Genomic DNA, 24,821 nt, shown 5'->3' with positions numbered 1-24,821 from the left:
ATTTTACAGAGGTTATGAACAGAAAGTCTGAGAAAACAAGGTCTTAAAAAGGAGGGAGTCTTAAAATGGGGGTAATTTTACAGAGGTTATGAACAGAAAGTCTGAGAAAACAAGGTCTTAAAAGAGAGGGAGTCTTAAAAGGGGGTTTCACTGTACAGTCTTGTTCCCTGCCTCAGAGGACAAGAGGTCAGTTGAGCCTGGTATAAAAATGTATGGTCAAAATGTCACTTGGAGACAAAAAATGGATGGTCAGAAGACCCACATGTCAAAACTATCGGACAGTCAACAGACAGGCCAGGTGTTAGACCAATGTGTCGAATCAAAAGAGAGCAAAAAGTGTATTCTCCCACTGTAATGAAATCTTGCAAGCTTCACAAAAGTAATCTAAATAGGTGAGCAGACTTCAATTACCTCCCTTGAACAGTCAGTTTACATCAGGCTCAGTTTTGCAAGCATAATTATTTGTCAGATTTCTTTTTCATTTTTAATGCAGAATTTGTGACAAACCAGTGTTGTTGAGAAGCCATGCTGATCTCTCCAGACTGGGCCAGCCCTTGTTGTCGTAACCGAAGTGGTACGTCCAGATTCCTGCAGTGAACTGGCGTGGGTTGTCCTAAGCAACAAGCAAAATTAATGTATAATTAATTTAATTATATTTAATTATAATTAAAAAATTGGATTTGCTCATCTTATTTAATGTATAATTAGTTAATCAATCAAAATTAATGTATAATTAGTTAATTAATCAAAATTAATGTTAGCAGTCTGTCTGTTTTTGGATTAGTGTATCAGGCATGGGAATTGAAAATTGTAAAAAAGGCAGAAAATTTATAACTGAAGACGCGAAGCGTCAAGTCGACGGCGCGAAGCGTCAAGTCGACGGCGCGAAGCGCCTAGCCTTACTAGGGGGTCCGGGGGCATCCAAAGAACCCAGATGGTGCAATCTGGTGTCATCTGAGCTCCAAGTTTGCCATTAAATTCTGTTTTTAGAATCAGAGTTTTTAGTACAAAAATGTACCAATTTTTGCTTTTTTGAAGAAAAAAAATATATACATGTATTATATGGTTTAAATTTGTAAAAAAATTGATCTGTTGAGACAAACAGGAAAATGTAACTTGTAACACAATCTGTGCAATCTGGTTTACTTTCAACCATAAAAGTTCAATAACTGAGGCGGGCGGTAGCAGTGCGTGAACAAAGTACGGAAAGTTTTCGCGGGCTTTTGCGCAAAGGCCAAAGTAACCGATGCTTTTTTTGTGTGCCTCCCCCCTTTATTTTTTCGGCGGACACTTTTGCATTTTCGGCGGAACAAAAAAAAAAATTCGGCGGAAATCCGCCGTTCGGCGGACAATTCCCATGGTTGGTGTATAATTGTTTACAGAAAAAAAGATGTTGCCCATTCGCAAAAGATTTTTAAAATGTTGCAGTACAATGCATGACGTCTTCAAACCAAAGTTAAGCAAGACTAAGTTGCAATTCTTGATGTCGTTCTGGAACAAACTGAACACCTGAAGCTAGGTTAACAGTTTTGCATCCTATAATTACTGTTTCTGTATGTATCTGTTGTTTGTTAGCTTTAAAGACTGCTGAAGTCCAAGATTCATGAATGGTTTCTATCAATTTTTGAATTCCCATAATTTTCTAAATATAAGGCAATTATCATTGAAAAGAAATTCCTCGATTCTGATCAGTTGGTATTTAAAAGTTTGTTACATCTAATTTGTGACCAAACTGTTTTTCCATGCTCCATCCATCACTGGCCCTAACCGTCCAAAACCTTTCTAAATCACACCTGAAATAGCCAACCAAAATTGGACATTACAAATTGTACGTTAATAAACCGTTACATTTAATGTATGGACACATTCATTTTTGTTCCCAAACTCAGGTAATTGGTACCGCCTTGAAATACACAAGCTACAGTAAACATTCCACAAATTAAACTTTCGTTGTTTTGCGTTTCAAGGTTCGAACCTTTTTGGGCAAATCGTGTCTGTGAGGGTTGTATCTGTATCCAAACCCCAGCAGTCCTATAACCACGATGAGCACCAGCACTGGAACAGTGTAAAGTGTGTGAAACAACACAATGCAACTCTGATCATGTACATCTCCTGTTTACAACCATAATTATTTCTCAGCAAAACAGCTACTCCTCCCACAACCCCACCTTTTATGAACCCCCAATTCAACAATTTCCCATTTTTATTCCTGACATTTCGATTTAAATTTCAAGAAAACTGGCTATCAGGCCCCCATGTATTAAGCAGCATGAAATGTCCAGTTTCAGAAAGATGCAATGAATTTGAGTTTTGGATGCTGTTAGCAGCATTCTTCGTTCTCGTACCACTTTAACAAAATTATTTCAAAATAAACAAGAAAAGCAAACGCTTTGTCATTTCTCATTACAGTGGAACCCCCCGTTTTCAGACACCCCAATAGAAGACTCCCTTTCCTTTAACGCACGCACCACACACACACACACACACACACACACACACACACACACACACACACACCCACCCACCTGATCAAAGACACCCTCCCTTCTTACCGCCCCAAACGGCTGGCCTTCCATATGGACGGACACTGGTTTCTTTCTTTATTTGGTGTTTAACATCGTTTTCAACCACGAAGGTTATATCGCGACGGGGAAGGGGGGGGGAGATGGGATAGAGCCACTTGTTAATTGTTTCTTGTTCACAAAAGCACTAATCAAAAAATTGCTCCAGGGGCTTACGGACACTGCTCAGGTGAGTCAAAAAGGACAAATTCAGTATAGTGGGTTTCCTTGTACATTTTCACATATTCATTACTGCTACCTGTAAACAAGGAGAAAGCAGACTGTAGACAGTAGTGCGATACTTACAAGCCCTGTGAAGCCCTGTTGGAACGCTGATTCCCTTGATTTCAGCAAACGCTGTGTAGTCTCTGGGTATTTTGCCACCTGGAATGAGCAAAAGTTTTAACTTTTAAGTCCGTGTTCCGCAGTCTTAACAAGAAGAGCAAACGCTCGATCGAGTCACTTTCGCAGTTCTGAATATTATATGAGGCATCAGATGGACAGGAAGAAATTGCTATTCACAACACAATGAGTCACGTTCACATAAAATTTGAGCCCGGTCACTTTTATAGTTTCCGAGAAAAGCCCAACGTTAAGTTGTGTGTTGCCGAACAGAAAAGGCTAGTTATCTCCCTTGTTTTTCTGATAACGTTCGTAAAAGGCTACAGATGTAAATACTTTGATGTAAAGAATAATCCTACAAAGTTTCAATCACATCCGATGAACTTTGTCAAAGATATAAAATGTCTAATTTTTCCTTTGACGCTGACCTGTGACCTTGAAAAAGGTCAAAGGTCAACGAAACCATCGTTAAAGTGTAGAGGTCATTGGAGGTCACGACTAAACAAAATATGAGCCCGATCGCTTTGATAGTTTCCGAGAAAAGTCCAACGTTAAGGTGGTGTCTACGGCCGGCCGGACAGCCGGCCGGCCGGACGGCCGGCCGGACAGACTAACACTGACCGATTACATAGTCACTTTTTCTCAAGTGACTCAAAAAAAATAGAGAGAGCCTACACACTGCTTGGTGAGAAAAGCAAAGTTGATTCATACCTCCTGCCAAAGATGTGGATGGAACAACGACCTCCAGTTTTCTGAGACCCACACACATCTCATCAACCACCAGATGATTTCGCATTCAGGTTCTCTGCCTTGTATTGGTGAAGGGGTACCAACTACATTTAGATTGAGGGTTGAATTTATCCCTGACTAAAATCTACAACCTCTACTCCTCCATACCGACCTTGGAAATTATTAGCGCCATGACAGTGACGATCAGCCAGTGTGCTCTTGGGTGTAGATGCAGCCAGAAATCCCCCACAACTATACATTATGCCACTACACACATGGAATCTTTTGTTAGGCGCCATTGGCATGCTAAAGGTTAAAGACTGACGAATAAACATTTTCGTATCGTAATTTATCAAATGTTTTCCATAAATTAATTAACCCCACTTATTAGGAACAAGAGACTGTAGGTGAGAAGAACAAGAACAAGATAACAAGGTAAATGTACTCACCAGAAATATGGGCCGTTCCTCTTTTTTTTGTTCAAACACAGCAGAACCCCACCCAATTTAAGTAATTGTTCTCTCTTACTTTTTTCTACAATTTTTAAGCATACCTGACTTGAGTCCCAGCAAAATGAGCCCCATGACAGCAACGATTAGCAAATCGGTGTGCTCGCGGGTGTAGACACCGCCAGGCACGAAGTTGTAGGCCACGGTCCAGACGAGGAAGAGCACCTCTGCGATGTAAGTCAGGTTGGCCAGAGCCAGGGTGCGTCCAGCAGGACACGCCGACACCTGGTTGACCATCCTCGGCCACACCGACATTGTGTAGACAGCCAGCACCAGGCCGCCTACAAACAAGCAAGGAAATTGTAAGACTAAGAGATAGCATGACAGTATTTGAAACCCAATAAAACAAGAAAAGCAAAGGCTTACACGACTCGCCTTCGTCATGTCTCATTACTGTGGAAACGCCCCCTTTAAGGCCCACTCAACAGTGTAGACTCCCTCTCCTTTCCAAATTTCGATTACTCAAGTTAGTCAAAAACTGTCCCATTCTGAAGCTACAATTTATTCAAGACACATACAGGGAAACCTCCTTTAAAGACATCTTAAAATCTGAAAAAATCAGGCCTTAAAAATGTAGGTATATTTACAGACGTTATGAACAGAAAATATGAAAAATCAAAGTATTAGAAAGGGAGAGTAGTCTTAAATTCAGTGGACTTAAAGGGGGCGGAGTGGCCTAGTGCATAAGACACCAGCCTCCCATGCGGAAGGTCATGGGTTTGAATCTTGGTCGTGACTGGTGGGTTAAGGGTGGAGATTTTTCTGAAGTCCAAGGTCAACTTATGTGCAGATCTGCTCGTGCCTTATCCCTCCTTCATGTATACATGCAAGCACAAGACCAAGTGCGCATGGAAAAGATCCTGTAATTCATGTCAGAGTTCAGTAGGTAATATGGAAACACGAAAATACCCATCATGCTTCCCCCTGAAAGCAATGTATAGCTGCAAGAAGAAGAAGAAGAAGAAAATGGGGTACAACTGTACACGCAATTTACCTGAGTAACCCTCCCAACGAGGCAGGTAGTAGAGAATGCCAAGGGCGGCCGTTCCAAACAGGGTCCACAAAGGACTGCGCCCAATGCCGCGAACCTCTGACGCAAACACTCCCAGCATCAGGCAAATCAACACTGGCGCACTAAAATTCAACAGTATACGTTATTGGTATTTTTGACCAAAATATGACATTTTAATTTTACACAGATCGAGACAGTCAGTGTACCCCTGAGACTATGTTGAGGTGAATAATGACTTTTGAGATCTGTGTAAAATGTCATATTTTGGTCAAAAATACAAATAACATTTAATTTTTATGTATCGATCAACTTTAGTTAGATATCGTTTAATCTTTTAAGACTGGACGCACATAAGCACGCACTCTTTTGTAGTCTCAGCTATCTGACTAAATATGAGTTTTTGTCAAGCTCTGGCGTCACATGACTCAAAGAAGGAAAATCCAATGTTCAATCGATACATTAATGATTTTATTAGTGACTGTAAGAGATATACTATGTGTTTTAGGTTGTTGCTGTCTTAAATATCAACCGAAGATCAACTGAAGATCTCACAACAAGGTCTATGCTAAGAGTCAGTATCATTTATATTACTTTATCTGTGCAAGATACACTGCAGAAAGAAATTCAGGGTGGTTGCCAATAATGACCTGCATTCTCAGTTTGGTTTGACCGTCTGATTTTGGATTGTATTTGTTACCCTGCACTTCAGTCTGAGTCGTCTTTTTGAGGACTCCAACCACTCTATATTATGTTACAGAAAGGCAACTGACCCATGTAAAGAAGCAATCAAACAAGCATGACAACACACACAGTAGATATACAGTGGAAACACTCTCCCCACCCAACGCCTATTTTTAGACTGCCAAGAGACTGAGAAATTCAGACCTTAAAAGGCTGAAGTCTAAAATGCAAGTACATTTACAGATCCAGTGGAACCCTTTTTAAGACCCCCCCCCCCCCCCCCCCCCCAATTTAAGACTCCCTTCTTTCTAAGACCTTGTTTTCTCAGACTTTCTGTACCGTATTTTCCGGGTCATAAGGCGCGACTTTTTCCCTCAAGTTTGACCCCTGCGCCTTGTATAACAAAGCGCCTAATCCTGTATGAAATACGAAAAAAAAAAAAAATTGGGAAAAAACCATGGGGAACAAAACGTGACAAGAACTCACCTCCATCTCCAATACGGGTAGTCGTTTTTTTTAAATTCCGTGAGCATTAAAAAGACCGCCTGAGTACCAGTCAAACAGCTTGTGATAATGTATGTTTCAGCTACTAGGTACTACCCTGGCCAAGTTTCCTCTCAAGACATCAAAGAGACCGCCCCATAGGTTAAACTCGGTCACTGACCCCGGTGCAGGAAGTGCTTCCTCTCTCAGATATGACAGGGGAACCACCTCTCATAGCTAAAACTGGGTCATTGACCCCTGGGAAGAAGGTCAGTGTCTATAAACAAGGCAACCCAGCTATCACAATGGACCTGCCTTTGATCTCGCTGCACACACAGAGCACACATATTTCCACTCTGTATTCTTCCTTTGATGTGCGGCTTATTTTCATTCTTCGACCGTTTGTTACCGTATACTTTTTCACGCCCAATGGGTGACTGGATTACAATTTTTTTTTTAAAAGAAGGGGGTGCGCCTTATGGGCTGTAGCGCCTTGTAACCCGGAAAATACGGTACTTTACCTCATTAAAATTACCCTGATTTTAACACGCCAGCTTTTCTTAGACCTGGTTTTCTAAGATTTGTGGAGGTCTCAAAAGGGGGGTTTCACTGTACTATAAACAGAAAACCTGAGAGAGCAGAGTCTTAAAATTATGCAAGTTCTAATTAGGGAAGGGCCCTAAAAAGGAGGTTCCACTGTAGCTCAATAAACTTTACCCCCAAAGGCCGGGCTGCGGTCCAGGGTTGGGGTAACCCCTGACAACCCAGCGGGTGATGAGCGAAACTTCTCCAAAACACCAGTGGGTCAGGAAGAGGAGACTACCGAAGCCCAGACCCGCAAGCACCCAGCGTGGCTGATCAGCCGCCTCAACCGTCTCAGCTGCCTCAACCGTCTCAGCCCCCTCAACCGTCTGGGGTTTCTCGATGATGTCTTCACCTACAATACAAAGAAACTTGAAAATGAATGGTGATCTGATTGATCATTTGTTTTATCTTGGATTTTTGTGTGTGGTGTTTTACTTGACTGCATGATTTGACGAGTGCAGAGGGTGAGGTTTGTCTCCCGGTATGTGTGTCTGTCTGTGTGTGTGTCCCATGACGTCGCATTTTTCCGTTTGCAAAAGTTTAGACGGCACTGAAAGTGTAACGGCCCCTTTTTTTTGTGTCAATTCGAGTGAATTTTTCGTCTCACAATCTTCGACCAGGTCTGGACTATGAGATTGCATTTCAGCTTGAGTGTGTGTGCACATGTGTTGGGAAGGTGAATGTGAAGCGGACGTGTTTCAGTGTATACTATTCGCTGAATGGTTAATCTTGCATCAGCGTCTTGTAGTCTTTATTTAAAGCTGGAAACAGTGTGCACACATTTTTTACATCTACATCTTCCACTGCAATGATCTACTTGCAGAGTCCTGACTGTCTTGTCTGCTTCTCTCTGCTATAAGTGATAAAAAAAAAATATGAAAATCGCAAAAAAGTCATACTGCACTTTGTATTTGAACAAATCAACTTAAATTTAAAACATTAAGCGGAGAAAATCAAGGGAAAAGCTGCTACTCCTTAACGAGAAACTTAAAATTAATTACCAGAGTGGATGTGGTCGAGGTTGACTATGAGCCCCATGGTGATGATGACGGAATTGATTTCATTGGTCCACCAGGTAGGAACGAAGGAGACAAGCCACACTCGACTGGCCAGGAATGCAAACAGTCCCAACAGCAAGCTCCAGAAGGTCTGGCATCTGAAAAACATGAGTGTTGGTCATACTTATTAACAAATACAGTGGAACCCCCTTTTAAGACCTGCATAAATCTGATCACTTCAGGTCTCAAACGAGTCGCGTAAGGCGAAAATACAACATTTAGTCAAGCTCAGTCGAACTCACAGAATGAAACTGAACGCATTGCATTTTTTCCGCAAGACCGTACACTCGTAGCATCGTCTGTCCACCGCTCGGGGCAAAGGCAGTGAAATTAACAATCCAGAAAAGCGCGGTAGCGGTTGCGCTGAGGAGAATAGCACGCTTTTCTATATTTCTATTCTTTTTAACTCTCAGAACGTGTTTTTAATCCAAACATATCATATCTATATGTTTTTGGAATCAGAAACGAACAAGGAATAAGATGAAATTGTTTTTAAATCGATTTCGGACATTTAATTTTAATCATAATTTTTATATTTTTAATTTTCAGAGCTGGTTTTTAATCCGAATATAACATATTTTTATGTTTTTGGAATCAGAACATGATGAAGAATAAGATGAACGTAATTTTGGATCGTTTTATAAAAAAAGAATTTTAATTACAATTTTCAGATTTGTAATGACCGAAGTCATTAATTAATTTTTAAGCCTCCAAGCTGAAATGCAATACCAAAGTCCGGCCTTTGTCAAAGATTGCTTGGCCAAAATTTCAATCAATTTTATTGAAAAATGAGGGTGTGACAGTGCCGCCTCAACTTTTACAAAATGCCGGATATGACGTCATCAAAGACGTTTATCAAAAAAAATGAAAACAAGAAGGGCAAAGCCCATACGACTCACATGCTTACATAGCAATGACATCATACACTAAGAACTGCTTTACACATTTTTCCTACCAAAATACATGTGACCTTGACCCAAGGTCAAGGTCATCCAAGGTCATGCAACACAAAGCTGTTAATTCAAGACATAGGAAGTACAATGGTGCTTATTGGCTCTTTCTACCATGAGATATGGTCACTTTTAGTGGTTCACTACCTTATTTTGGTCACATTTCATAAGGGTCAAAGTGACCTTGACCTTGATCATATGTGACCAAATGTGTCTCATGATGAAAGCATAACATGTGCCCCACATAATTTTTAAGTTTGAAACAGTTATCTTCCATAGTTCAGGGTCAAGGTCACTTCAAAATATGTATACAATCCAACTTTGAAGAGCTCCTGTGACCTTGACCTTGAAGCAAGGTAAACCAAACTGGTATCAAAAGATGGGGCTTACTTTGCCCTATATATCATATATAGGTGAGGTATTGAATCTCAAAAACTTCAGAGAAAATGGGAAAAATGTGAAAAATAGCTGTTTTTTAGGCAACATTTATGGCCCCTGCGACCTTGACCTTGAAGCAAGGTCAAGATGCTATGTATGTTTTTGGGGGCCTTGTCATCATACACCATCTTGCCAAATTTGGTACTGATAGACTGAATAGCGTCCAAGAAATATCCAACGTTAAAGTTTTCCGGACGGACGGACGGACGGACGGACGGACGGACGGACGTCCGGACGGACGGACGGACGACTCGGGTGAGTACATAGACTCACTTTTGCTTCGCATGTGAGTCAAAAACGTCTGGGGATATCATATCCAGAAACTGTCATGAAAAATTTCATAAAGATCGGTCCAGTAGTTTACTCTAAATCGCTCTACACACAGACACAGACACACATACACCACGACCCTCGTCTCGATTCCCCCCTCTATGTTAAAACATTTAGTCAAAACTTGACTAAATGTAAAAAGAGGGGGTCTCCATGGGTGTTACTGGGAAAAATCAAAAAACCTGAAAGGCAGGGGTCCAAAATGCTCAAGTTTGAAAGAAAGTTTCTGGACACCAACGAAACCAAATCATAATAAGCAAGATGGCGGCAAATCCAAGGGAGCGAACCGAGAAAGCACGCGAACCGGTGTCAAAAGTCGGATCGGAACCGCTGCTCGTTATTTCAACTTAGCGAAACAAAGCTTTTTTTTCTTCTTTTTTTTGTGAAAACCCGGAAAACCGGAATTTCCGGCTTCAGATTTTTTCAAAAACCGGAAATCCGGCAAAAGCCGGAAGAGTAACACCCATGGGTCTCAAAACAGGGGTAAATTTACAGAGATTATGAAGAGAAAGTCTGAAAATGCAAAGTTTTAAAAAGGGGGAGGTCTTAAAGTGTAACTAAACAGACATTTTGAAGTGTCAGCTTTACTGAATTGCTTTATGTTTTGTCCAAGTATAGACCTGTAGAAGCGATACTGGACGATTTTTCCAACGTTTACTGTGTTTTCTGATTTACTACGATTTTTTAAAAGTGTTGAACCCATTTCAGATTTACCTGCTTATCTGTTCTTGATTTGATACTTCCAAAGAACAAGTGGTACTTTGAGTTCCGGTTTTATGTTTTAACCAATCAGAATTTGGTTCCTAAATAAAATCGTCTGCTGCCTGTCCCAGCAGAGTCGGCAACAAGCACTGCTTGCCACATGTGTGATGTTACCAACAGAAATAGCCATACATTGGGCAAGGTAGCAATGTAAATGAATTGGATCTAACTAATGTGCTTGTACTGCATCTCTGGCCTTTGAATTCACTCCAAATGTACTGGCTCAGCGTGAGAGGCAACATCCTGTCGAAGTCGTAAGCACGAGGCTGACTGGGAGATTATTATTCGAAGAGCATGCTGAAACGGATTGTAAGTACAATATTTTACATGTTCTCGACATTTCTGTTGATCTTTCCTTAACTTTAATTGTTTCCTTGATTTAAAACCCTAGGGCTTGTATTTTCAGTTGTGATACTAAGCACGTATCTTTACCACAGTATCTGATCACTTCACACTTGAATTTTGGAATGATGAAGTGGAATTATTTCTGGATCTAATTTATTCCTTGTTCCCCCCCCTCTCGATTCCTTTTTTCGCCACATATGTATTGTCGTGTAAGGGGGTAGATGCGTGTACTGGCTGAATTTTTTATATTTTTACTTCGGTCAGATACAGATGATTGGAAAAAAAACTTGTCAAGGATTTCAGAATTTAATAGATCTGTTCGAAGTTTTTACGGGATGGGTCCTGTTACAATACAGACTGAATGTGCGCAAGATGAACTTTTGATTAAACATACACACACAAATGAATCTCTTGATTTTGTTATACGGCGAATGTCCAGTTTCCACCACCACGTCTGTGGTATGTTTTTATACTGTTTGATTGAATAGACTGACGTGCATTCTCTCGCAAATGTGCGCGCGTGTGTGTTTGTCTGTGCCTCAGACTTATTAATCAAAGATGATGTTGCACATTGCAGATCTATGCGACAGGAGCAAGTGGACAAGACAGCTACATTTGTCTGAGCGAAGATCCAACGGTAAGCTCTTTTAGCCGAAGACAGCGAGCCTGGCTGCATGCATGCAAGCTTCTATCATGTTCGTGTGAGTGCTGCAGGGCTATTAGACGACTTTTCATTATTCTTGATTTGGAGATCCATGCAGGGTATTAGAAAGTGCAGAATATACACGTTTGAACAAATACGATGTGTGTTTGCTCTGAAAAAAAGAAAAAACGCAACAAACAAACATTGTATTTGTTTAAAGTATCACAAATATTTATTACCTGTATCTGCATGTTTTGATAATGATGAAGGGTAAATTACTTTGACGTGTGCTTTTTTTTTTTAACCACACTGATAACGAATGATAGAAACACAGACACACTTAATAACATATCCACAAAAATTGTAACAATAAATGTAAGCTGAACAATGCCTGCAACACATTTCAGGCCTCAGAAGGAAGTAATTATGAGATTCAGACAGAGAGAGAAAGCCCAACACGAAACCAGTTGTGACATTTTTTATTTCATTATGTAATATTAAAAACACGACAACAACGTATTTCCTGTACTTAGTTTCGTGCAATTATGGATTGCAAAGTATGTCTAATTGAGTGGCATAAAGAGGCACAGTTGCATGAAAAACCAACTCGGATCTTGACTAGGATCAGGATTTTACATGGACACAACCTAGAATTTAACATCCTGGGGGGAGGGGGGTACTGCGCCTTTCACATCAAGATGTAAAGATCTATTTTAAATCATACTTATTAGAAGGGAACAAAATCAAACAAACTACAACAATCGTTCTGAGGGGAGAGAATTACCTCTTCCGAAGAAATTACCTCCCTTGCTTTTCTTGTCGTGACTTATGTAGAGTAAAGTGAATAGAAAGTGAATCAGTCAGTAACAAAAAAAACCACAACATTTCTTACGATCAATGAGGAGTCTTGAAGTATTTGTCAATGTTAATCTTGTATGCATAACAAACAATATATTACGGATTGATAATTAAAGAAAATCGTCTCTTCTACAGGGTTGACCCCCCTAAAAAGGACACCCACAACCATGCAAATTACTTCTGCATCTGTTGAACCAATTATTTTATATATGGTATTCATTAACTTCAGTTTATGTTCTGCCTTTCCAGTAAGTGGCAATTTTGTAAATTGAATGGTCTGACTTTTGTGCAATTTTAATTTTTTTCTCCAAATTCGGGGGTCGACTAAACAGAACGAGTTTTGACATTGAGCGGTAGCCATTTTTACCTAATTTAAACCCTTCAGGCTTTTACCTTTTTGATTATTTTGAATGTCTGAGTATGTAAAAACATCCCCTTCAACCCCCAGGCTATCGATGACCTGAAGAAAGCATGCAGTTACAGCTAGGTTCAGGGCAATCCTCAGACACGAAAGCGTTGGTGTCATTGGTGATGCAAAAGTTAGATAATTTAACCTACAAATTTGCCACTTTGTGAACTGCACATGCATAAAATCAAGTTTAAGTATGCTGAATATGAAGTGATCCAGTCAATTGGTGTAGAAGTTATAGCATTTCTGTCAGTTAACAGTATTTAAAATCTCTAAAGTAAAATCTGACATATTCGAAAGTTTTGCATAAACACCCAGACAATTTTTACGATATTCTCCTAAGCTTCTCCACTTCTCAGCCCTGTCTTGGAAATGAATTCGAATAAGGCAGTCAAAATAACTTAGTTTGGAGCACCCATCAATCAGAATAAGCATTAACTTTTGACACAGGAAATATCTTCTACCGAAAGCTCTCCTGGTTTTATTCTACATTTTTCCTGCATAATGGTAACAAATTTAATGATAAATCTAAACAACGAAGTGACTGTGGTAAGATGAACAAAGTTAAAAAAACAAAGGATTACTGTAAATGGTTTACGAATCGAAATCTAAACAAGTTTTAATGATAAGTAAAATAATTAAAAAAATAAAATAAAAACAAGTCGCGTAAGGCGAAAATACAATATTTAGTCAAGTAGCTGTCGAACTCACAAAATGAAACTGAACGCAATGCCATTTTTCAGCAAGACCGTATACTCGTAGCATCGTCAGTCCACCGCTCATGGCAAAGGCAGTGAAATTGACAAGAAGAGCGGGGTAGTAGTTGCGCTAAGAAGGATAGCACGCTTTACTGTACCTCTCTTTGTTTTAACTTTCTGAGCGTGTTTTTAATCCAAACATATCATATCTATATGTTTTTGGAATCAGGAACCGACAAGGAATAAGATGAAAGTGTTTTTAAATTAATTTGGACAATTTAATTTTGATAATAATTTTTATATATTTAATTTTCAGAGCTTGTTTTTAATCCGAATATAACATATTTATATGTTTTTGGAATCAGCAAATGATGGAGAATAAGATAAACGTAAATTTGGATCGTTTTATAAATTTTTATTTTTTTTTACAATTTTCCGATTTTTAATGACCAAAGTCATTAATTAATTTTTAAGCCACCAAGCTGAAATGCAATACCGAACCCCGGGCTTCGTCGAAGATTACTTGACCAAAATTTGAACCAATTTGGTTGAAAAATGAGGGCGTGACAGTGCCGCCTCAACTTTCACGAAAAGCCGGATATGACGTCATCAAAGACATTTATCAAAAAAATGAAAAAAACGTATGGGGATTTCATACCCAGGAACTCTCATGTCAAATTTCATAAAGATCGGTCCAGTAGTTTAGTCTGAATCGCTCTACACACACACACACACACACAGACAGACAGACAGACAGACAGACGCACATACACCACGACCCTCGTTTCGATTCCCCCTCGATGTTAAAATATTTAGTCAAAACTTGACTAAATATAAAAAGGAGGGTTAGGGTAACCCTAACCCTCTTTGGACTATCTGTATGCAATGCCCGCTATAGGTGAAAGACTTTTGTGGAAGCCATGGAAGAATGCATCGCTGTTGTGCTGGTTCAGCTTGAGGTCCTGTCCTAGCGAATATCCTGCACACACAAAAACACGACTTTTTAAGCCACTTATGTTGCATTCCGTGACATAGCTTTGTTAAAACCGTGTGCCTGATAATAATGACAGATTTTGTTGATATACATTTTTTTTAAGACACCCCATATAATATTGTTTGACAATCTCTTTCAACATAGTTTACGAATCACCAATGTGTATACAAACGCAAATAACCCACAGGTCAATAAATTACTTTCCAGAGAGAGAGAGAGAGAGAGAGAGAGAGAGAGAGAGAGAGAGAGAGAGAGAGAGAGAGAGAGAGAGATTAAAACTAGAAAATGTGTGCTATATAAAACAAGGATAATCACTGTCAAATCTTTGCTTGTACCTGCATGGTGTTTACTGCGCTATATACACAACCTGTTTTATTTTTTATTTTATTTTATTTATTTTTTTTTTGGGGGGGGGGGGATGTTTTGTGATGAGGGTTTTTTCAAAGCCTTTACTGCTTTAGTCATTGAATCCACCCGACTTCGATTTATTGTTCAGTGATGGGTAATTGTGTGACCAACTATGTAAGTTAGTGAATGTTCTGGCTTCATACAATGACATTGCATTAATTTTATAAGTGTATGTGTGTGTGTTTCAGGCAAAAGCTGATATTACAGTCCTAGTTGTATGCAGTACCTCTGCTTCTTCGTTCAGGAATCAAAGTATATAATCTAAACCGATTATTTTGTTCAATAATGTTCAGCTTACCATCCCGAAGAAGGCAGTAACGTGCCGAGATATTGATTATAGATATTAACGTACCTAACCTGGTTACTGGTGTGTTTTCTTTTTATTTCAATAATGTAAATGTGTGACAACTTGCAGGGTACTTGATGTTCAGAGCAATTTTTCTGGCAAAAGACCTTTTATGGATCAAAGAAAACTTTTGTCGTGGTGCACAAGTCAATCAATTTGGTTGATAAATAATTTGTGCTGCATTTTCCCTGGTTCCAAAACGTAGTATGTATTACCACATGTCCTTACCTGTCATTGGCATCACATGATTCTCTGCAAGCAGTCTTTTGTGGAAATACGTCATTTAACACTTGCACTTATAGTAGGGCTGATGGGGTCTATGTCGACCAAAAGAGTGGGATTCTCTGTAGGTCGAGTTCCTGTAGGTGGATTCCCTGTATACCTAAGACTTTAAAATTGGCAATCTAGTATACAGGGAATCCCACAGGGTGCAGTTTTTCAATAAAACTTGCAAACCATACTCGAATTTCTAAGAAATATCAAAAAAAGATCGAAAAACATCAAATTCTAACGATGTCGCTAAGCATCACGTGACTTTCATTGATATTAGCAAAACGCTACAGGAACTACACCCTGTGGTATTCCCTGTATACAAGATTGCCAATTTTAAAGTCTTAGGTATACAGAGAATCCACCTACAGGAACTCGACCTACAGTGAATCCCATTCTTTTGGTCGACATAGACCCCATCAGCTATAGTAGGTGGCTGTGGAACGGTAGACATGCAACGACAACGAACAACAAAAGACAAAGTGTGGAGTACACTCATTTTTCTTAACATACGCTAAGTTTCTTTGAGAATGCTCCAAGTGAAAATCAGGGGTTCCTAGGCCTGATATCACAATTAAACAGCTTCTTCTCAGAATCAGGAGGGAAAAAACGAGATGTCGTGACAAGAACAGACAGCAGCAGCAGCAACAACAACATTGCTAAATCGTCGCTTTAACAAAATTTCATGTTTAGTATCGCAGACAAAGCACGGCTACTGATCCGACCAAAGCCACACTTCATGCACGATGGGCACATTGTTATGGCCAGCTTGTTAACGTGAGCATTGTGTATGTTTTACATAGAATTGAATGTGTTTGTCGTTGTGTCTGTCATCTATCCTAGTCGTTTGATTTAGAATAAAGCAAACTTATTACAATGACGATTTTCTTCGGTTTTTGATGAAGGATTGGCATCAAGACTTTTCCTATTTTCCAACTCTGCCACCATACACTGGCCGTTCAGGTCTGCATGTCGACCACATGGTGTGTGATCAGATTTTTCGGACATGTTCACAATGCTTACATGACCACCAAATGGAAAATCAGTTGGTATTTGTTATGTTTTTGTGTAAGCACAATCTTCATACAAGTAAACAGAAACAGTTTTGTTGCAAGAAAAAATGCTTCTAAGTCAAAATACATACCCCTTTTTCGTATTGCGTAAAATATACCCATAAATTCTGGACATCATATTTTTATTTTTTTTCACAACAATGAAACCAAACTTTGGCATATGTTTTAGCAATATATTCACAATAAAACCTATGAGTTTGAAGGCTGCATCTTGTTTTGTTTATTTTTGAGAATTTTTTTGCAAACCCATCCAAATGGCCAGTTTCTGGGGAGAGACTGGGGAGATAATGGCCAGTATAGAAAGAGTTAATAAGTAAACTAATGTCAGAAGTAGGTATTTACCTTGTTTGCCTTCGCGTTCTTGATAGCCCGCTGCAGCATTTGTATCACTTCCCTTGACATTCAAAACGCCAATGTATTTCTGAAAGGAAAATAAAGATATTGACCGAAACATCACACAAGTGGTATATCATGCTAGGTTTTGTTTACAGTGCCTGTTCTACAGTGCCTGTTCTACGACCACATCTGATTGTAATTTAAATAAAGAAAAACTGTATCCATTTATTACTTCTCTATTTGTGTGTGTTTGTGTGTGTGCAGGGGCGGATCACATCATTTTTAAGGGGGAGTTTCCAAATTTCTTTCAGGGACAATTTGACGACGCGAAGCGTTTAGTTGAAGACGCGAAGCGTTCAACCTCCTTGGGGGGGGGGGGGGGGGGGGGGGGGGGGGGGGGGTTCCGACAAATGTTGATAAAAACAAGGAAAATGGATCAATCTGAGCCAAGAAACATCCCCTAATACACCTTCCAAAAAAGTAAATATATTAAGAAGAAAAATTTGAATCACAACAAGGACAATTGATCGATCTGGCGCAACCTGAGCAAACTAATTAGCCAACTTCTTTCCAAAATCGTCACTTAGAATACAAAGGCCGGCTCCTAAGTGGTCCGGAAACCCCGGAACCCCCCCCCCCCCCTCCGGATCCGCCCAGTTTGTGTGTGTGTGTGTGTGTGTGTGTGTGACCGATGACCTTCTCTAAATTCTAATCGTTGCGTTTGCATGGTAATAAAGTTTTAATACTGGATATGCCCATGAAAAAATATCATTTTTTGTTCATGTCATTGTGTGTGTGTGGCCAGGACCGTGACTTCTGCTTGCCTCGACGTCTTCAGAAAAGACACAAAATGCCAGCAGGCGTATGTTCTTGGAGCACTCAGTATGCCGTCATCTGCAAACAAATAAATACAAATTATTCAATTGTGTAAATAAAGAACAATCATTTTAATATTACAACAAAAAATTCATATAACTGTAGTCTTCACCAGAGACATCCACTACACTATCTTTAAATAAAACTGCCGTAAAAAATTGAAATACTATAAAACTTACCCCCACTCAGATCTATTTGGGATTATTCAAGTTTCAACCATGAAACGATGCCGGTTTGGACAGATCTGCTAGTTTGCCGCTGAAACTGAAATCAAAGGCGATCTTCAGAACTATTTCTAATCTTGTATTTGTGATTAATATAAAATACTGATCTTCCCAATAGAAGCTGATGTGTATACACATGACCAGGACAAGGTATTTTGTTACAGGGCATTTACGCAGACGTCGCAGTTCAAAATATCGTTTTAGATCTGATTTTGTACAGCAGCCTGTGTGATTCAGAATCGTCTGCCCTTTTTCGGTTTAACATTTTATGGACGATTCCTATGAGACTGCTCAATCATAACTGATGACAAATTCAGAAACAGATGATTGTTTCAAGTAGGCTACAGTAATGATTCGTTAACAATGTCAAGCCACTCGTCGATCATTCACACTCAAAGAACCCAAGCCAAATCTGCTCTGGTTCCGAGCAGCTTTTTCCAACTGAGACCCTAATTGTTACGCATCTGCCGCGAAAAGATAGACCACAAACAAGCGGCACTGTACCATGCTTTCGTTTATGTTGCTAAACAGATTAAATGTGCATTGTAAATGTGCTTACAGCAAAGAAATGCATCCTTACTTACCACAAAAATACTGGTACCACATTCATCGCACTTGTGTCTTCTTACCAAAACCTATCGATATGTTTGTTTACGATATATTGGTAATTACTAACCGTTAACTATTTTTCAAAAATCTGAAATGACTTTTAAGAATCAAAGAAAGATTCGCTAAAACGGTTGACTTCAGAAAATAAGCAATATTTTTCTGAACCATGAAATAAAAATCGAAAACTCCGTTTGATCTTTTATTTTGGTAGATTGATGACAACAGCCGGAACTGAAAGTACCAGAACCAAAAATTAAGGGCATTAATCAGGTAAACTAAGAAGATTGTCGTTCCTGGCGCGCACTTCACATGTCCGTCAAACAGTGTCCGAGTGAGAGAAAAAAATTTTTTTTTCGCAGTTCGACAGTATATGAGGCCCTTCTTCATATCAAAGTGTAAAGGTTGCTGAACGATGTTTTTCCTTTTTGCTTGTTTAGTTACACTTTAACACTTTCGCGACGGGACGCTGATAAATCAGTAACCGCGCTGACACGCCCATGGACGGGACGCGCATTTTTCAGTATCAGTCATACAAGGTACAAGACTCGTGATTGCTTCCCGGTTTTTGAAGATTGCAATAAATTGAGTTGTTTCCCTTGATACACGTGGTTTTCTCTTCCGGCTTGATCAAATTAGTGCAGATTTGCGTGGTGTTTTCGAACAAAAAAAATGAATCGAAGGCGAGCCTTGTCACGGGAGGAGATTCTCCGGATGTTGGATCTTGAGGATCTCCTAGATCATGATTCATCGTGTCGTTTTAGCCTCAAGAAAGCGATAATAGCAGTGATCAGGGCCGGACCCAGGGGGGGGGGGGGGGGGGGGGGGTTCCAGGGGTTCCGGAACCCCACCCCTGGAAAAAGCATGTACCTTGCTTTGAGTGTTTTTTGTTGTTGTTTTTTTTAAATAAATTTTGTGTGTGTCTCTAACAAATTTTATTCAATGTGAAATCCGATGAGAAAAAGGTACCCCCCCCCCCCCCCACACACCAACTCACACTGACAGGCCTTAACCCTCAAAACAAGGCCCAGAATGCACCAGATTTTAACCGTTTTTCAAACATTTTCCGGGGGAGCATGCCCCCGGACCCCCTAGTTCGCAGCAGGCGCGCGCTTGTGGCTTAGCCACTTCGCTGATTTTCCCCCCCAAAAAAGGAGGAACCCCCCCCTTACAACTCATTTGGTCCGGCCCTGGTGATATTGAGGAAGAAACAGTCCCGTTGTTGCTAGTACGAGTCGGCAAACTACACGTGGTAGGGGGTGATACTGCTAGACGAACATGTATCTCGGAATCGTGCAGGAGCTATGGGGGCGTGGCAGCACTGATAACAATGGATGGCTGGAGCCTTCTTAATCTAATCCTTTTGGAAATGTTCATAGGTGTACAGTTGGTACTTTGTTGTGAAAATGTGACATATTCAATATGGATTACCTAGACATCATTTGGTGAGTGTTACAGTTTTGTTTCATTTGAGTCAGGATGCTGTGAGTGAATGCGTGATTTGCTTGTTTTTTTCTTTGTACTGTCTCCTTATTTCTGTGTACAATGTTAACAATATTTCAGCTAATTCATAGGTTTTACACCTTGTTTGGTTATAACATTATTTATAATACTTTCTGTTAAAAAATAACTTTTAAAAAAAGCAGTGGAAAATAAAACACACACAAAAAAACGTTAAAAAACACAAATTATCCCCCTTTCACCCCCCTTTGCTAAAACAAATCGCGTGACAAACTTATAAATAGCACGACTGAACTGGGCATCCATTTTTGAATTAGTACACAAAATTTGGTGGTGATTGGACTTAATTCAAGCTTGCCAGACAGATTTCTTTACAGTTACTGATTTTTGGGAAGTTTCTTGGTGGCAAGCTTGGGCAGGCAGGACGTTAACGCCGTGGCAGTGCTAGTCACAATAGTGTTAAATTGGGGGTCTGAAAAGGGGGTTCCACTGTATATATGCAATTTGTTTTACCCACTATTCATTCTCTTCTCTGAACTCTAAGTCTCACAACAAGGGTTACACGTACTTTCAGTGCATTTAAGGAGAGTTCAACTTCAAGAGAATACAGCAAAACAGAGCTATATATGCATTTATTGCTCCAGCAAGTTTCAATCATGCGAACGTGCTTTTGACACCGACTTTACTATTTTTCTGCATCATTACTTTTAAAATTTCATTTGCTTCCTGTCATTTTGGAATTAGCAACAACAACAACGAAAGATAAGGCCAAAAAAAAAAATAGGTGTGGTTACGGTAACATAGCCAAAAAAAATAGGGTAGGTAGGTAGGCAATCACTTTTTTTTTTTTTTACTTTTTTTTCTAATGTGTACAAATTAAACCTACTTGACAGGGAAATAAGTGTGCGACTCGGGCGCTTTCGCTTTCATTGCGTTTTTTGCACTCGGTTTTTTTTTTTTTTTTTTTTTTTTTTTTGGACAAATGTAATAAAAAGTTATAGGATCGGCCCCTAAAATTAGGGTAGGTCGGGTTACCGTAACCACACCTATTTTTTTTTTAGGCCTAAGTTTCATATGCGCATTATTCTTTGTCTGTTGTGTTTGATTTGGTCATTTACTACGAAGATTGCTAAATCGAGGATCTAGCGAATGTTTCGTTTTGTCAATTGAACTTACTATTCTTGTATTTTTTTTACTAGATCTGTACTGACTTTCAAAGTTTTACCAGACATCTGTGAAACTCTTTAGATTTTGGAAGACATTAAAATCAAATTAAAAACAACCCAAGAGACAGACAAAAATCACCTGATTCTTTTACTGGGACTAAACAGTGTTGCTGCCAGCACCAAAGAAGACAGTCCGGCGCCAACTGCCAAAATCACAAGACGTGACAGGGTTGTTGGTGCTTGAAATGACGCCAGACATGCAACGCAAGCAAGGCGCAGAACCCCAAGACACCAGCGGTTGCGAATCATCGGAAGAACTCTTGGGATACAGCAGAGGATTGGAGAAAGCCAGAAAACAGCAAAGGCTTCATAGCCTGAGATTTCCAGTTCGTTGAGAGGATAGAACCATATCGCTGGCGCCAGGGCTTGAAAGATGCTCCAGAAGATAAAACCTGTTGAAAAATAGGATAAAACTTTAAAAGGAAACTGCAGTAGCTTTTTTTTTTTTAATGGATTAATGCAGTACTTCTGGATTCATTTTGGCAGCTGCTAGTCTAAAGAATGAAGACATTCCTTTTGTTTCAAATTGTCCTCTCTTTGGAAGAGAATCGTGCAACTGCAAGCCTTAAAATTTCACCATGCATGGTTCAGTTCAGATTTCTATTTGTTTTTGCACTGTTTCAGTGTTTGTTTTATTTTTTTATCCAGTTTACACACTGTTGATTACTTTAATCAATTATACTTATAGCGCTGCGAGAATGCAAAGTATTAAATGATGTAATCTTTTCTTACAATGAAAAATACAACTATACTCACACATGTGCCAACGGTAAGTGAAACTAAAAATAATAATGGATGAATTGTTTTTGGTTTTTTTTTGCTTAACGCCCAGCCGACCACGAAGGGCCATATCAGGGCGGTGCTGCTTTGACATATAACGTGCGCCACACACAAGACAGAAGTCGCAGCACAGGCTTCATGTCTCACCCAGTCACATTATTCTGACACCGGACCAACCAGTCCTAGCACTAACCCCGTAATGCCAGACGCCAGGGTTCGAACCCACGACCTCCCAATCACGGGGCGGACGCCTTACCACTAGGCCAACCGTGCCGGTTTAATGGATGAATCAATGAATCAGTTTGACATTGCCCTGTATTAGTGTATAAGATCAAAGAGAAACTTCTGTAAATGCGAAACCTCTCTAGTTGTACTGCTGTAGATTGCAACATCTTTCTAACACGGAAACGATTGGCTACATAGTGCAGTAAAAGCGTATAACTGACAGTGCAGTAAATACTAAATGGCGCACACACATTGCACAAAGTATCGTTAGTTTTCAACAATTTCAGACAAACTGAGGGAATCAAACAGAAACGCACCATTGATGGTATCTTTTATCAACACACGAGTTGCAAACACTGCATCAAAATCTGGTTTCCCCAAGTCTGATGTTGTGGACGAATCCTTTTCTTCGTTGGATTCTGGCCGTTTACCGGCGTCAACTTTCTGTTCGCCTTCCATGTTGTTTGCTGACCGCAGCACAGTCAACGAGAGTTACTTTCCTTGGCGGTTTACTTCTGGGTCCTCGATGGCTCACAGCCGCGCCCCGTATCTGCCACAAGAAGAGTTATACTACACGTATGCTATAGACATCTCGTACGTTTGAATGCCATATTTAATACACAGCCTCTTTACAGTATTTTCCCATACAAACACCCCCTAAGTGCAGCTGATCGTTGTTACACTCGGCAGTTGCCAAGTTGTGAAGAACTGATGAAAAGCCATGAAGTCAGTTCAAGTTCTTCAAGTCAAGTTTCCGCTTCTTTCTTTCTTTTTCATTAATTTTATTCTTTCTTCTTTTGTAGTCTTTGCATTTTTTTCTTCTTTTGTTGTTCAGTTTGGGGATGGTAGCACTGAAGGAAACCCCGCCTAGTGTAGGGTTGATTTAATCCAACTTCCCTTTGTTCCCCCGGGGCAAAACTACACCAACGTTCACAGCTCTCAAGATTGCTCCCTGGAAGTTCCTCAATAATACACTTTCTCAGCCGCGCTGTGCAGGTCAGAATTCGGTTCGTGGCCAAGCTGACCCAGTTGTTCCTGCCAGTGCGCCCGCACTGACTGGTTACCAGGGCAATGGAAATCCAAAATGGCCCGCGGCCAGCAGAATCTCACTATCTCTGGCGAGTGCTGTTTCTGGGAGATTTACAACATATTCCCTTCATTCTAATGCCCCACTATCTTTCACCAGTCTATCAGCCAGGCAATTAGCTTGCTGTGTGTCATCGACCAAAAATTTTTAAAAAAGTAAATACAAAAAGAAGATAAAAATACAGTAATTACAAAAAAACCACGAATTGTATCAAAATAAACAAGTCGCGAAAAGCGAAAATACAACATTTAGTCAAGCTGTCCAACTCACAGAATGAAACTGAACGCAATGCCATTTTTCAGCAAGACCGTATACTCGTAGCATCGTAAGTCTACCGCTCGTGGCAAAGGCAGTGAAATTGACAAGAAGAGCGGGGTAGTAGTTGCGCTGAGAAGGATAGCACGCCGCTTTTCTGTACCTCTCTTCGTTTTAACTTTCTGAGCGTGTTTTTAATCCAAACATATCATATCTATATGTTTTTGGAATCAGGAACCGATAAGGAATAAGATGAAAGTGTTATTAAATTGATTTCGAAAATTTTATTTTGATCATAATTTTTATATTTTTAATTTTCAGAGCTTGTTTTTAATCCAAATATAACATATTTATATGTTTTTGGAATCAGAAAATGATGAAGAATAAGATAAACGTAAATTTGGATCGTTTTATAAAAAAAATTTTTTTACAATTTTCAGATTTTTAATGACCAAAGTCATTAATTAATTTTTAAGCCATCACGCTGAAATGCAATACCGAAGTCCGGGCTTCGTCGAACATTACTTGACCAAAATTTCAACCAATTTGGTTGAAAAATGAGAGCGTGACAGTGCCGCCTCAACTTTCACGAAAAGCCGGATATGACGTCATCAAAGACATTTATCGAAAAAAGGAGAAAAACGTTCGGGGATATCAATCCCAGGAACTCTCATGTCAAATTTCATAAAGATCGGCCCAGTAGTTTGGTCTGAATCGCTCTACACGCACGCACGCACGCACGCACGCACACACACACACACACACACACATACACCACGACCCTCGTTTCGATTCCCCCTCGATGTTAAAATATTTAGTCAAAACTTGACTAAATATAAAAAACACGAATTGTATCAAAATAAACAAGTCGCGTAAGGCGAAAATACAACATTTAGTCAAGCTGTCCAACTCACAGAATGAAACTGAACGCAATGCCATTTTTCAGCAAGACCGTATACTCGTAGCATCGTAAGTCTACCGCTCGTGGCAAAGGCAGTGAAATTGACAAGAAGAGCGGGGTAGTAGTTGCGCTGAGAAGGATAGCACGCCGCTTTTCTGTACCTCTCTTCGTTTTAACTTTCTGAGCGTGTTTTTAATCCAAACATATCATATCTATATGTTTTTGGAATCAGGAACCGACAAGGAATAAGATGAAAGTGTTATTAAATTGATTTCGAAAATTTTATTTTGATCATAATTTTTATATTTTTAATTTTCAGAGCTTGTTTTTAATCCAAATATAACATATTTATATGTTTTT

At 39.7% G+C, this 24,821-nt stretch overlaps 1 protein-coding gene across 1 annotated transcript in view; it reads right to left on the bottom strand.

Moving 5' to 3' along the window:
* LOC138968636 (PGAP2-interacting protein-like) overlaps positions 1-22,716 on the bottom strand; it is a 32,733-nt gene extending 10,017 nt beyond the window's left edge. The window contains exons 1-9 of the mRNA XM_070341232.1: positions 22,536-22,716; positions 21,293-21,605; positions 7,904-8,058; positions 7,035-7,254; positions 5,136-5,275; positions 4,186-4,422; positions 2,868-2,945; positions 1,976-2,055; positions 508-613 (exon numbers count right to left, since the gene is read on the bottom strand). Of these exons, the coding sequence (XP_070197333.1) occupies positions 508-613; positions 1,976-2,055; positions 2,868-2,945; positions 4,186-4,422; positions 5,136-5,275; positions 7,035-7,254; positions 7,904-8,058; positions 21,293-21,605; positions 22,536-22,677 (1,471 nt within the window). The 5' untranslated portion in view covers positions 22,678-22,716. The remainder of the gene's footprint in view (positions 1-507; positions 614-1,975; positions 2,056-2,867; positions 2,946-4,185; positions 4,423-5,135; positions 5,276-7,034; positions 7,255-7,903; positions 8,059-21,292; positions 21,606-22,535) is intronic.
* Between the last annotated feature and the right edge of the window lie 2,105 nt (positions 22,717-24,821).

Source organism: Littorina saxatilis, linkage group LG6 (assembly GCF_037325665.1).
Source record: "Littorina saxatilis isolate snail1 linkage group LG6, US_GU_Lsax_2.0, whole genome shotgun sequence".
Classification (NCBI taxonomy): domain Eukaryota; kingdom Metazoa; phylum Mollusca; class Gastropoda; order Littorinimorpha; family Littorinidae; genus Littorina; species Littorina saxatilis.
Note: the sequence above shows the minus strand (reverse complement) of the source record. Positions and strands in the feature narration are given on the sequence as shown.